Source organism: Engystomops pustulosus, chromosome 7, assembly GCF_040894005.1.
Source record: "Engystomops pustulosus chromosome 7, aEngPut4.maternal, whole genome shotgun sequence".
NCBI lineage: Eukaryota > Metazoa > Chordata > Amphibia > Anura > Leptodactylidae > Engystomops > Engystomops pustulosus.
Window position 1 is genome coordinate 159,664,297 of NC_092417.1, and position 15,531 is coordinate 159,679,827.

Consider the following 15,531-nt stretch of genomic DNA (forward strand, 5'->3'; position numbering starts at 1 on the left):
CACAGGTGCATGGCGCGTTATATCCCTGGTCATGCGATATCACACAGGTGCACAGCTCATTATATCCCTGGTCATGTGATGTCACACAGGTGCACAGCTCATTATATCCCTGGTCATGTGATGTCACACAGGTGCACAGCTCATTATAACCCTGGTCATATGATGTCACACAGGTGCATAGCGCGTTATATCCCTGGTCATGCGATATCACACAGGTACACGGCTCATTATATCCCTGGTCATGTGATGTCACACAGGTGCACAGCTCATTATATCACTGGTCATATGATGTCATACAGGTGCACGGCTCGTTATATCCCTGGTCATGTGATGTCACACAGGTGCACGGCTCGTTAAATCCCTGGTCATGTGATGTCACACAGGTGCACGGCTCATTATATCCCTGGTCATGTGATGTTACACAGATGCATGGCTCGTTATATCCTTGATCATGTGATATCACACATGCGCACGGCTCGTTACATCACCCAGGTGTGAGAACCCTTTGTGATGCTTGAACATTTGGGTCATTATGCTGTTGCAGCACCCTTTCTCCCTCTAGTGGTTGAGGACCTTATACTCACCTTAAAGGGAAACATATGATACAACTTAGTATTTATTGTTCCTTCAATGATCGTAAGGTGTTTAGGACTTCATATCAACATCCCTTACAAATTTCTGATAATGTTTGGACCCTCCATGATCAGAAGTCTCCCAAACAAGTAGTTTCATAGAATTTAAAGGACATCTACCATTAGGATGCAGGATTGTATGCAAATGAGCTTGATGGGCTCCAGGTTCCATTAACACCTATGGAGCCTGGAGCCCCTCAGGCTCATTTGCCTAGGGTCCTTCATCCTGGTGGTAGATGCTCTTTAATGGTGGACTACAATGATGTGCTGTATATATTGCAGGGGGGATTGTATTGCTCCACTTATGATCAAAGGTTCTAGGACCCAACCTTGATCAAACATTTATAAGATGTTGTTAAAAGGAAAACACCTTTAAAAGGGAACTTGTCACCAAATTTTACCCCATTAAAATACTAGCCCCTCAGCTAGGGTATGATATGTCATTTCTAGAATTCTTCTCCAAAGCCATGTAACAATGAGCAGAGAAGAGTCAAATTTTGCCTGCGATGAGTCAAGTTTAGAGGCTGCAGTAGGAGTGGCATATTACATGCCGCTATCTTCTGTTCTATAGCACCTAGAAACATGTTACTGGTGTCATATTAAAGATAAATATCTCATCTTTCAGATTGGTTTAATTATTTGGTTCTTTTACATCTAGAAACATGTGTATGTGTTATAATAAAAGGTAAGAATATTGCTTATTTGTTTTTGTTTCTGTATATTGTAAAATGAATAACTGTTCAATGAAAGGTGGTTGTTTAAGGCAGCAAACTGCCCCTAAATCATGTTTTCTGTCTCACAATTGGGTTGAGTCTTTCGTGTTGGGTTGCAGTCTTAGTGTTGTGGACACTTTTGTCTTTTTTTTATAGAATCCCTATAGAGCATTCAGGGAGTCTTGTTGAATCTTCTCCTTAAAAGGGGTTTGCAAATGAAAGTCCTCAATCATTAATCCCCTAGTGATGTTTACACCGTATAGATCATTTTTAACCCCTTACTTTTAAATTTTACTCAGACATTGCTGTTTTAGCTCCTATCACTCAGTGATGGTCAGTTTAAGATTCCAGAGTGTGGGCGGGAACGTTCTAAGACACTTCATGATTCCTCTGTGCTATGAGATGCTGTGTGCTGACAATGTGCTTAGATTATCAGGTTACAGGGTTTATGTACACTTTCATTTACCTCCTGAACATTGTACTAGTATCTGACATATAGAAAAATAGAGACAGAGTCAAAAAGAAAGACAGATCAGAGTCATGAGATGGATATAAGACACAATGACACACTGAGCTCTGCTATCTCACCTTTAAAATAGAGCAGGCTCTGCTATGCCACCCTCATTCCCCTTAGATCCAGAGCTTCTCTTGTGTGTAGAGCTGCTGCTGGACAGGAAGAGCCTGTGTCTATAGTCTACCGACCATAGTCAGGAGTTTATGGTCGTATCCAGGGACAACCAAAATGTAAACACCAGGACTGATAGAGACAGGTTGGAATTATATCTGTGAAATGCTGAATCTTTGTTAATAACAGTGAATTAGAAAATGTGTTATTTTGCTGAGTATATTTAAGAATCTCATCTCCATGGGAATTACCCTTTAAATTTTATAATGGAAAAATCAAACACTGAAGCCAAAACCATAGATATCGATCACATATTTATTCTAGCGTCACCCACATATAAATGCAAGACATATACATTACAATGGTGTTCATATAGCCTAAAAAAACAAAAACAAATCGACCAATAAAAATCTTCAGCTGTAGAAATGAAACCGTGCGTGTCCCGTGTGGCAGGTCACATCATGAAGCAGGGATCTCCTCTACACACATATACATCTATATACACACACACACACACACACACACACAACATGAAGGGGACACATAGAAGAGGTCATACAGCAGGACAGTCACCTATACAGGTCTATACCCCCCAATATAAGAGAGATCTGAAGAAAATCTAGAAATCTGTCGTTACAAAAAAAAAAAAAAAAAAAAAGTTTAACGATTTCGAGATGTAGGGTCCTCGTGGGGGGAAAGTAGTTGCCAAGACCTTAAAGGGTTTGTCCAAGCTAAGAACATGGCTTTAAAGGACATCTACCACCAGGATAGAAGACTGTATGCATATAAGCCTCAGGGGCTCCAGGCTCCATCAACAGCTTAGAAGCCTGGAGCCCCTCAGGCTCATTTGCATACAGTCCTTCATCCTTGTGGTAGATGCACTTTAATAGGTCCTCAATATCGAATTTGGTGGAGGCCTAACACTCAACACCTTCTAAAATCAGTTGATAAAGAAAGTATAGAAAAGGAAGTGGAAAGTGCCGCTCTCTGTGTAGTGGTCAGAGCAGGTTACTGCAGATCGTCTCCAATTCATTTGAACCAGAGCTAAGTCGCAGTGACTCAGTTCAGCCACTACATAGAGAACAGAGCTGTCCGCTTCCTGTTTTTTTCTACTCCTATTTTCCAGCCATGTGTTAGAACCCCCCTTTAATTTTTAGACTATGGAGATTATTGGAGTATGATGTTGTCTAAGCTCATACAGGGGCTTACAGATCATCTACTGCAATGTGGGACCCTACAAGCAGCTTCTTCACTTCTCTACCCTCCGTTTGGTGCCGATTCAACTTCAGGTGGAGTCATCGGAGACAGGAGAGTCGCTAGTAAGTAGTCAGGCAGTGTAGCAAGACTGTCCCAGATAACTCAACCCTTCACCAGAACTGTGATGGACCCCCACAGACTCTGTGACAAACAATTTATGAATTTGTCTCTAAAAATTTTTGAGGGATATAGATTTTTTGATAGATATAAAGACATGTAATAATATTTCACCTGCCCAAAGCCACCACTAGGGGGAGCTCAAAAGGTGTTTGCTACTATCACATTGCTGATGATCTGGCATTAAGCTCCGGGAGGTGCAAGGGTCATTGGCAATGATCAGCTGTTTGAGGATGTGGACTCTTTGTAGTTTGTATTAATCACTCTACCAATACGCCATCTACTTACCGGTAGTAGTGGCAGTGTGGGGTACTGCAGCCATGAATGGGGTGAAGCTGCAATGACATGTTTAACCAAGTTTATGGTGTCCAGGCAAGTGGAATGGCGGAGTGTCCACTGCTGCTCTTAAAGGGGGTTTCTATGAATAAGGCCAGTTGGAAAGTAGCTCTGGCTACTGGTTCCCATGTTTTCCCGGTTTCAGACCTTGCACCCAACAGGAAATTCAGAAAAAAAAAAAAAACAAAATGAGGAAAACTAGCGGCCTCCTACACACCCCCAGGAAGAAGCGACGGCGAAACGTGCGTCGGGGTGCTGTGGTGGTGGTCAAAGCGTCCCTCCTGTAGCTTTTCATCATGTCACGCCCGGGTGGGTAATTTGAATATACAGTTACTGGTACATATGTATTTTGGCTATTATAGTGGAGATGCGTTTACATCTGATTGACTTTTTGGACCACCACCACGCTCTTTTGTGTCTTGTGGAATATTTTATATGGTTTTAATATTATGTGTCTTGATTGCTGTAAATAAATAAAGATTGTTGTTATTTGATTCCCAACAATTAGTCCTTTGTCTGTGTTGGGATAGATTATTTTCCTATATGCCTCTTTTGGTATTGCTAGCGGCCTCCTTGTACCAGGGACAATATAGAAAGTGAAGTCCCTGGAGTCCCGTGCTGAAGGAGGAAACACTTTGAGTTAAAGGGGTTCTCCCCAGGTTGAAAAAACATGGCTGCTTTCTTCCAAAAACAGCGCCACCCCTGAACTTGGGTAGCGTGTGGTATTACAACTAAGCTGCATTCATTTCTAAACAGATGAGCTGCAAAACCTTCACAAACCATGGTCAGGTGTGGCGCTGTTTTGGGGAGTAAAGCAGCTTTTCAGCTTTGGGAGAACCCCTTTAATCAAGCCTCATTACTTCTCCCAGAGATCATGATTGGACACGGTGCCCAAAGCCACAAGTACCGAAGCGACCCAGGAATCAGGAGCCAAGTATATACAGGCAGTCCCCGGGTTACGTACAAGATAGGGTCTGGAGGTTTGTTCTTAAGTTGAATTTGTATGTAAGTCGAAACTGTATATTTTATAATTGTAGATCCAGACAAAAAAAAAATTTGGCCCCAGTGACAATTGCAATTTAAACATTTTTTGCTGTAATGGGACCAAGGATTATCAATAAAGCTTCATTACAGACACCTTACAGCTGATCATTGCAGCCTGGGACTATAGTAAAACATCCAGAGAGCTTCACCAGAGGTCAGAGGGGTCTGTCTGTAACTATGAGTTGTCTGTAAGTCGGGTGTCCTTAAGTAGGGGACCGCCTGTACATGGAAAACCCCCTATTCCTATGATACCCCATTAATGCTGTATCACTGAACATGCATAAAGCTCCCTCTACTGGTGGCAACAGGCAGTAAAATCCTCAAAAATTCGGCCTAAAGTGGAGGCAAAAAAAGATGACAATTCATTGACATTTGCACAACAGAGGACATGGTGGTAGGTGCCTTCATATATGGTATTCAGATCATACTTGGCCTCTTTTCACACTAATTTTTGCTCGCCCGGCCGCAAATACGTCCACACAACGACTGTGCGAAAGCAGCGCTAAACTAATAAAAGTAAAAAATAAAAAAAAATTGTGAAGGCATATGAATTAATTTTAAAGGGAAGGTCCTGTTAGGAGACCGTAGACTGGTTTTGGCCTCTAGTGGCCCCCATTATGACAAACGTGAGCTGCCCTAGTATCTCCCAGATGGTCACTGACTACTTACCGGCCGGTGTGATAGCTAATAACATGGCAGTGCACGCTGGTATCCATCTCCGCCACATCCAGTTCCTTACAAAAACAAATTATTGATATCACTGTGCCACAAATTACAAGGAAAAAAAAAAAAATCTTCGAATTTTTGGTAATATTATAATAAGCACAAACTGCTGCCACCTTCTGGTAATCGAGGGCATTACAGCCACTAAAATAATATTTATGTGATGTGCTGAAGCCAATAACACAACTACACACCCAGGAGAGTCTGAATATTCATTAAAGGGGTTGTCTGCAGAATAATAATGAAAAAAAAAAACCTGCCCTGGTAATAAAAATAAATATGTGCCAATATAATAGATGGGGAGTCTGTCTGTGCAGGACTCAATCTCTTGTCCTGGCCCATCAGTTTGGATGATGTCTAGGTACCAATAGGTTTTTCTTTAGCAGATCCATCTGGAGAACCAATAATTCTACTGATCACTGGCCTCTATAGTGCCACAACCCCTTAAAAGGGAACCAGTCACCAGATTTTAACCCATTAAACCAGCAGCCCCCCCCCCCCCAGGTAGGCGATGAAATGTCCTTTCTAGATTTCCCTCTTTTATGTCAAACTTTTAACTTTTCCAAGGGCATATGAAAATGAGCAGAGAAGAGTCATGTTTTGCCTAAGACGAGTCAAGTTTAGATGCCCCAGGGGGAGACGCTCCTTACTATGATTCCATAGCACCTCGAAATAATAAAGATATACAACATAAAAGATAAGAATCTCATCTTTAAGATCACATCAGGACTTTTGGTTCTATAGAACGGGAGAAACAGGCAGCTAAAGAAATAGGCATGTATTGGATATGCGATGAGATCTGAAAGATGAGATTCCCATCTTTAATATGACACCAGCAGTATGTTTCTTGAAGATGGGAACATCTAAAGTGACTCTGCCTCTGCAGCCTCTATGCTTGACTCATCTCAGGCAAAAGATAACTCTTTGCACATTTTCACATGACTTTGGAGGGGATTCACCAAGATCTCACAGATGTTAAATAGGAAATCTATGGAAAAAGGAGAATTAGAAAGAAAAAAAACAACAACACCATAGCCTCCTTTGCGAGAAGGAGCATCAAGATTCGAGGCTGTTTGCTGCAATCTTAAAGATGAGATTCTTATCTTTAATATGCAGATGGAATCATGTTTATAGGTGCTATAGAACAGAAGATAGGGGAATCGGATTTGAAAATCCCCCGCAGCCTCTAATGGTGACTCATCTCAAACAAATATGACTCTTCTCTGCTCATTGTCTCATAAACAGAGATATTTTTTTGGTATATATACACACACATGGGTGAGATTTCATAGTAAAGAAAAAATTGAATGGACATTTCATACCCTACCTGAGGGGGGTAGTATTTTAATGGAGTAAAATCTGCTGACAGGTTCCCTATTCAGATGATATGTTGCTCTGTAATAGGCAACTCAAGGAAAAATACAGCCAAATACATAAAAAAAAACAAACACGCACAAAGTCAATGAGATTCATAAACTTTACATTGCACTAATACATACAGAGAAGACAACCATCACTGCCCCGTGTGACTACTTATGGTTGTCCCCGCTTACAGAGATGCTCAAAACGGGAAGAACATTGACCTACAAATAAAGTTACACCTTCCATATAATCAATATATTAACAAATCATAAAATTCTACATTGAAGCGTTGCCATTGGGAGCGCAGTAGCTGCCCCCGCAGGAGCAGAGTCACCCATCCGCAGCGCCAGCCTGACATCTAGTGGCCGCAACTGGGAACTGCAGCCACCATCAGCCCGGACTATTGCATCAGACTGGCCTAACCTGCCTTCACCTACTGTCATTCGGTTTTATAGATTCTATAATAATTTTTTTTATTAGACTTGCGGGCGCTGAGTAAAGGAGGGAGAGGGCGCAACTAAGGGAGAAAACATCAGCTAGTGGCCAAAGTCATCAATCTTCTCCTCCTATGACTATACATGAGTATATATACATGAGTAGCAGAGCCCGACATTAGGATCACACCTACTACTCCTTTATTCATAGGTCGCAACTAGATTTCCATTATACGCCATATAAACTCCATAAAGGGTCTGTCTGTAATGCTCACACATCTTCCCTATCCCCCATCCTGGTATTGCTGTTCATCCATAAGCAAATGAGGCTCAGCTGCAATTCCACACACCAACCATAGGCAAGGGTGGCGCCGTTACAGACTAATCATTGATCAGTAACAGCACCACCCTTGCCTATGGTTGCTGTCTGGAATACGATAAGCTGCGATACCAAGAGGTATATATTATATATTCTTGTCTCAAACAAGCCCTCTAAAGGAAATCTACCATCAAAGTCACGTATGGGGCACTTAATCATAGATCCAGGCACCGTAACTGTGGTAATTTTCTTACCTTTGGTATCCATGGCCTCCTTGCTTCTAAAATCAACTTGTAAAATGATGCTTAAAAGCCAGTAGGGCTTCAGGTGGCGTTACCAGAGACCCCCGATGCTGCAGTTTCATGATCTGTAACATCCTGCCCCCTCTGCCTGATGTAATATCACAACAACAGGGGGAAGTGCTCCTGTACTGTGTAACAGCCTCTGAAACTGCAGCGGGGAGGGGTTCTGGTAATGCCTCCCAAAGCCCTGGCTTTTTAGCATAATTTTAAAAGTTGATTTTAGAAGGAAGGAGGCCACATATATAGAAATATAAGAAGACGACCACAGTCACGGTGCCTGGATCCATGAGTAATGTCCCTGGTTTATAATGATGGTAGATTTCCATAAGTAATTCCAACACATTTCCTAATTCCTTGGATAGGGCCCAACTTGTCTTCGTGGGAAAACCACTTTAACGAATAAAAACATGGAAGCTGCAATACCAAGACTCTGGTTTAGATCTGTTCTACCGACATCTGATCACATAGCACTACATGGGTGGAGGCAAATACATCCACATACAAATACAATATGGAGGAGATTCATCAGAAGTGCCTGAGGTAAACTGTTCCAGTTGCCCGAGGAAACCAATCAGAGCTCAGCTATCATTTTATAAACAGCTGTGGGAAAGTGAAAGCTGAGCTCTGATTGGTTTCCTTGGGCATCGTGAACAGTTTTTACCTCAGACACTTCTGATAAATATCCCCAAATAAATCTGGTGTATTGGGGGGGGGGGGGGGGGGGGGGGGGAGTCTATTTTACTACTTTTCTATTCTTATACCGTACCGACGAATTTCAATTAGGTCAGAAAAATGTATTATCCCCTCAAAGTAGCAAAATATTGAGGAGTCTGTGAGAGAGCTGCCCCTTACATGGCTTATAGGTGGGAGAAGAGGGGATACATACACAGCACCACATATGTGTAATGTATGGAAGGACGTACAACCCCCTGAGGTGTTATCCGACACGTCTGAAGCCAACACCTTCCTCACAGGCAGCGCACTATACATAGCAGGCAGTACTAAGACACTTACAGGGAATCTGTCAGCAGCCTTGATCATACAAAGCTGCAGACAGTGTTAGGTAGCAGCCTCTGGAGATCTGTGTAACCGTACCTGTGTATATGTTGTTGGTAGTAGTGACAGGACTGTGAAAAGTAAAGTTACAAATCCATCTACTGCAAGGGCTCTGGGCGGAGTCTCAGCCTGAAGAGCTTTCTGCTCCATTTCCACTCCCCTCTGCAAAGAGAAGGAGCTGTATCAGGATTTCGATTGGATAATTACAGCGGTCTCTTACAGTAGAGAGGAGGGGCTGTGGAACAATTCACTGCAAAGAGCAAAAAGCTCTTCAGGCTGAAAATTCCACCCCAAAAAAGGCCTTATTGTAGCAGCAGGACTGTGAAAAGTGAAGTTACAATCCAGCTCCTGCAAAGACTCTGGGCGGAGTCTCAGTCTGAAGAGCTTTCTGCTCCACAGCCACTCCCCTCTGCCGAGAGTAGGAGCTGTATCAGGATTTTGATTGGATACTTACAGCGGTCTCTCACAGTAGAGAGGAGGAGCTGTGGACCAATTCACTGCAAAAAGCTCTTCAGGCTGAAGGTCCCGCCCTCAAAAAGATCTTATTGTAGCAGCAGGACTGTGAAAAGTGAACATTTCATCCATCACCTAACTACACACACAAAAGTATGATTACACAGACCTCCAGGGCTTATATCTAGCACTGGCTGCAGTTTATTATGGTCAAAACTGATGACAGATTCCCTCTAAAATGGTCCTGCACCCAGAAAATAGAGCAATTTATGCCCTCAGAGCAGAATGGAGGGCAGCAGGCATGCAGAATTCATGCTTAACGTAAAGTCAGATTGAGTTTTTTTTGGGTGCAGGGCCACTAACTATGAAAGAACCAAAACTGAAGCCATCGTGTTCCCCCTAGATCCCTCGTCCATGGCGCCTTCCAGATGAGAAGTGGCTGCAGGATACATTAGGAAATCGCCAAGTTTACAAATGTACAATTACATCATCTTATTATTAAAAACACCTTTGATTTTTCTTTTTTTTTTACGTTGTTTGAATTCTACAAAAATGAGGGTAAGTAAAAAAACTGCCCTGTAAACGTGAGAACATTCGTGTAGCTTCTGTACGGTTCTGGATTCGCGGATGTGTGCTGCATCGCTGGATACGGAACAGTTTGTGTCCTTCAGTTTTGCTGCCTGCGTTTCGCCGATCTCATCTTTTCGAAACGGGACTCCATTTCCTCCAGGACGCGGGGGGTGTACCGCACAACCAGCTTTACCTTTCCCTGCGCTGATTTCAGGAGCTCTACGGCTTTCTCGTGGTGCTCGCCTTCCACGCTCTACATGGGAGACAAACATCAGCGTTCTAAGGATTTTGTGTCCATTATGTGTTGTAACTTTATATAATTTCCTAAAATATCCCCCACTTATTAAACATATCTTTGCAAACTGCTATTATACAGCAGTACAACTATCCCTATATTGTTACACCCCATGCCGGTAAAATTCCAGTCTCCACGCAAATAACCCCTTTTGAGTCCGATCATTGACTTTCCACTGAGCCGAATACTGCATTTTCATGTCCTTCCTGTCAGCCGCGCCTTCTGCTCTTTCCCCCTCGCTTTCAGAAATGAGGGATACGCTGGCTGTGTGACTCACTAAAGAGAATTCTCTAGCAAGTGAATGAGGAGTGGATTTCTCTCTCAACCCCCTCATTCACCCATCACCCAGGCATTCTCTATAGCGAGTCACACACAGCCGACGTCTTTATCACAACTATCCCTATATTGTTCCTCCCCCTGCCTGTAAAATTCCACATTCCGTTAGTAACATAGATTAACTATCCACGTATTTTCTTGTTGTTCTAGCTCAGCAGTGCCTTAAGCTTCCTGATTGACAAGCAGCATGCTTTATCTTTAGTCAACTCTGCTCAGCTACACCAGTTCCCCCTCTCAGAAATAAGAGATGTTGCCTCTGTGTGACTAGCTGTACAGAACACCTGAGGGTGGAAGTGAATGAGGGGTTTGAGAGAGGCTGTGTGTGACTGGCTGACGATACATCAGGTCCTTATTCACTCGATAAAGAAGTCTCTTCAGTGAGTCACACAGCCAGCATCTCCCTCACTCCTGAGGAAGGAGGCAATAAGCAGGAGGCCTGGCCGAGAGGTAGGGCATGCATAGGCCAGATTTGGCTCAGAGGAAAGGTGACGATTGGACTCAATATGGGGTCATTCGATAGATGGCGAGTCAGCTCTATAAACAGACTGTGGAACTTTTCAGGCATGGGGAATAACAATATAGGGATAGTTGTACGGCTTTGTAATATCAGATTACAAAGATATTTTATATTAGTGTGGGTTATTTTAACTGACAGGTTCCCTTTGATTTCTCATAGATTGTAAGCTCTTGCAGACAGGGCCTCATTCCTATTCTCTCACCAGGCAACAATATTGCTTTGCAATGACTTACATTGTGTATATGTATCGCGTAATCTGTAATGTCTCGTGGAATAGGATGGTGCTATAGAATATATACATTATTGCCCCTGAATACCGCCTGTATTGGAATTTTATAGGGTTCTCTGTGAACCCCAAAAGTACAAATTAAAGCAGCGACTGCCTGTAAATAGGAACACAAAAAAAATATAAATCTTTATTAAGTATAGTAAGCCTATATCGGCATATTTACTTGTCTTTTGACACTTACTATACATGTCCGCAACTGGAACGTCCCATGTAAATACTCATTCACCCACGTCACTGCATTACTGCAACGGGATTGGCCGTGATTGGAGGGGGGTGGTGACTCCACTGCGACTCTAGTGATTGGTGGATCAGGGCGCACCTTCCCTTGGTGACGTCTCTGGTCCGTCATGATGAGGTGGGGTATCTACAGTGGTGTAGTCAAATCCCATTGGTCAATACCCTCCGGCGATGGGCGGAGCTTAGGCTATAAATAGCCGCGCGTGCGACGTGCGGCCAAACTAGTGCCAGCGTCCTGTCTAGGTAGTCAGTCAGCACTGTGTGCAAAATACATTAGCCAGTGAGGTAGGAATTAATAATATACAAAGTATACTGGCTTGTACCTGGTGCACGATCCAGTGTGAACTACTGGCCCAGACATTAGTATGGCACATTAACAAGATCTAGACGGGCCATGGCGTGAATGAGTGCGAGATGGCACGCCAGTAGCCGCTCTCTATGTGCCATATTCTTATTAAATATATTACACACCTCTGATGAACTGCTACATTGATCAGTAGCAGGGAAACGTGTTAGGTGCATAGGTGTAATTGTTGGACCGAGGAGCTGGACGTCACTGCTACACAGCACCTCATAAGATTTTTATATATGGGTGGAAGCCATAGAATTAATATCCTTGGGAATTAAATACCCTATTCTTGGCTTCTTTACTTAAGCACGTTAGTAGGTCCTCAATCGGGCTAATACCCCGCAATTATTGTGACCAAGTGATACTCCAGCCGCCACTGATGTGACGGGTGTAACTAGTGAGGTGACAGATCATCAATATCTGCATATCCTATGACCCCAATATTCCGGCAGAGTGCTGGAACAGTCTCTGGTCCTAATAGAGGTACCTAAGCCTGTATATGCATCAAACTAATGCAAGAATTCTTGGTCTATGAGCCTAGTTTTTAATTTTATACTTAATAAAGATTTATATATTTTTAATGTTCCTATTTACATGCAGTCACTGCTCTAATTTGTAGTTTTGAGATTTGATGTGGAACAAAACCTTATGAATTGGAAGGCTGTAGTCCTTTAATACGTTCTCTGTGAACCATTGCATTGTGTGAACTCACCCTACAGATTATTGGAGAACCGTCTATACTGTGTTATAGATCAGTTGTGGCTTCTACACATCTTTCCTGTATGATGGTCAGAGATTTCTTACCACTCCATTAACAGAGAGCAGCTGATCCCCGCGCTTCAGGCCTCCGTGTCTATCCGCTATGCCGCCGGGGATGATACGAGATATATAGATGGGGGAGTTCTGCTCCTTTCCTCCCATTATGTTGAACCAAGACCTTCTTCTGTTTTAGGAAGCTCAACGACCCTGGGGTGGGAATGTCCTTCACTGGCAGCAAAGGCCGCAACTGTAGCCTGGAGAAAGAGACAAGAAATATAACGATAGATGGTCCAAGTGTGAAGAGAAACTGTCAGCAGGATTAGGGACTGGTGTATATGACTACAACGGAGGCTGAGTGTATAATGCAATTCCCTTAAAGGGAATCTACCATCAAATTCCATCATGATAAACCAGGGACATTACTCATAGATCCAGGCACCGTGACTGTAGTAATCTTCTTATATGTGTTATGCATGGCCTCCTTCCTTTTAAAATCAACTTCTTAAACTATGCTAATGAGCCCAAAGGGCTCTGGGTGTGTTATCAGAGCTGTTCTGTGCTGTAGTTGCACAGACTGTTACACTTTGTAAGAGGACTCCCCCTTCCACTGTGTAAGATTACATCAGACAAGTAAAGACAGTGTAACAGCCTGTGAAGCTGTACACAGGCTGTATAGTAATGCCCTTCAGGTTCATTAGTATTATTTTAAAGTTGATTTTAGAGGGAAGGAGGCAATGAATAACCATACTCATGGTGCCTGGATCTATGATTAAGTGCCCCTGGTTTATCATGATCGATTTTGATGGTGGATTTCCTTTAATGTCTGTCCATTGTAGGGGGCTCAAATAATAATTACTTTATTTATATAGTGCACACAGATTACACAGTGTTGCACAGAGCTTGTCAGAACAGTCCCTGTCCCCAATGGGGCTCACAATCTAATCACCCTACCAGTATGTTTTGGAGTGTGGGAGGAAACTGGAGGACCCGGAGGAAACCCACGCAAACACGGAGAGAACAAACTCTTTGCAGATGTTGACGCTCAGATAAACATGTACATAGTTACTAGGAGTGTACTCCAGGATACAATCAGTATGCCTTGCCCTCACTCCATGGGGGCTGGATGTTACAATGTGACCCAGTAGTAAGTCTTTAGTTAAAAGAAACCCCAGAGACAGGTTTAGGATACTATTCTATACATTCTGGTGGTTGGGGTCCCTGCAGACACGTTCTCTATAGGTAACATCTGTAATGCAAATATAATAAGGACACTGAAATGGGGCTCTACCGGGGTCTACCAAGGATCCTTATCCCCTCATTCCCTGATTGGAAGTCCCATAGATGTGAATGGGGCATTGATGGAGGAGGTACATTTACATGAAGCCCCCATTCCAGTAATCACTTGTGGTCGCACCCCAGTATCAGACGCTTATATCACCGCCCATTATAAACCACTAGATGTCACTGGAGTAGCTGCAGCCATGGCCATTCAAGGGTGAAGAAAGCAGCATCCTGTGACTTGTAGTCCCATTCCCTAGTTATAAAGTGTTAGTACTAAAAGACAATTGTATCAAAATGTCACTAATTGTAACGCAAAACTGCTAATAAAAATATATATCTATTTTACAGGAGCCCAAAAGTGACAAATATATACGATCTGCTTTCTATAGAGAAAGAGTTGTATAGATTTCTTCCATTATTGGCTGACATATCGATCTCTCTGCATTATCATCTGCACTGATAGAGCTACTGTGAGAGATCTACCATACTGCCACCTGGTGGGGGAATTGCAGTATGACAGCATCTTTATAGTGTATTACTCATAAATCAGTCACAGTGTCTGTTTGTATGAGTAAGATGCTATAAAGATGCTTTCATACTACAGACACTGATTGTGGTCATCTTTTTATATTTTTTATCCATTGCCTCCCTTCTAAAATCAACTGGTAAAATTATGCTAACGGTATAGATTGACTTGCGGGGGTGTTAACAGGGACCCTGCGTGCTGTAGCTTCACAGGCTGTTATATTGTCTTACCCTCCCTTCTCCCTCAGCACTTCCCATCTCCCTGCTGTAATCTCCTTGCAGCAGTGGAAGCTTCAACGCAGAGTGAGTGTGTTTCTGCACAGTGTAACAGCCTGTGAAGCTGCAGCATGGAGGTGCTTGATTTTGATGATGGTATAGTTCTTCCCACTCCTGCCTCCAGGACTTCTCCTAATCTACCACATGGACATACGGGCAGGAGTTTGGTAGAGGGGAGGCGCTCAGGTGAGTACGGCTTCTTTTAAGAGGTGAGGTTAAGAGAAATTGCTTGGGTTAGATAATCGGACGCCCCTGTGTATACGCCGTGGACTCTCGTACCTTAGCGGTGGCATTGGCTCTCACTTCTGGGCTGCTGTTGATGTCCACCGTCTCGTAGACGTGTTCGTAGACCTGGAAGACAAAGGAACAAACACTTAAAGGGTCTTATATGACAACAAAGGCAAAAGTCTAGTGACTAAACGTATGTGGATCTTTAAACCCCTCTTTGCTAGATGGTGTCTCCTATGGGTGGGTATAGCCTATATTTGGTTGGTTGGGTCCAACACTAGTCAGACCTTTCATAGCGTCTAGTCCTGAGCTGTACCCTCTAAACAACAGAAGGGCCCAGATGTATCTCCCTGCAGGATACTTCCACATTGCTCCGTCTAGTAGGGAGGACAATCTGATAATCCAGAGAGAAATGGTGGCTTCTAATTAATGGTGTTTACAATAGGTCGTCAGCAGGGACGGATTATAGGCGGGGCTCCCGGGGCTTGAGCCCCGG

The 15,531-nt window shown here is 43.1% G+C and overlaps 1 protein-coding gene across 1 annotated transcript in view; it reads right to left on the minus strand.

The window, feature by feature from the left end:
* Positions 1-2,265: 2,265 nt before the first annotated feature.
* Positions 2,266-15,531, minus strand: part of LIN7C (lin-7 homolog C, crumbs cell polarity complex component) — a 22,509-nt gene continuing 9,243 nt past the window's right edge. The window contains 4 exon segments of the mRNA XM_072118557.1: positions 2,266-10,196; positions 12,771-12,898; positions 12,901-12,979; positions 15,087-15,158. Of these exon segments, the coding sequence (XP_071974658.1) occupies positions 10,041-10,196; positions 12,771-12,898; positions 12,901-12,979; positions 15,087-15,158 (435 nt within the window). The 3' untranslated portion in view covers positions 2,266-10,040.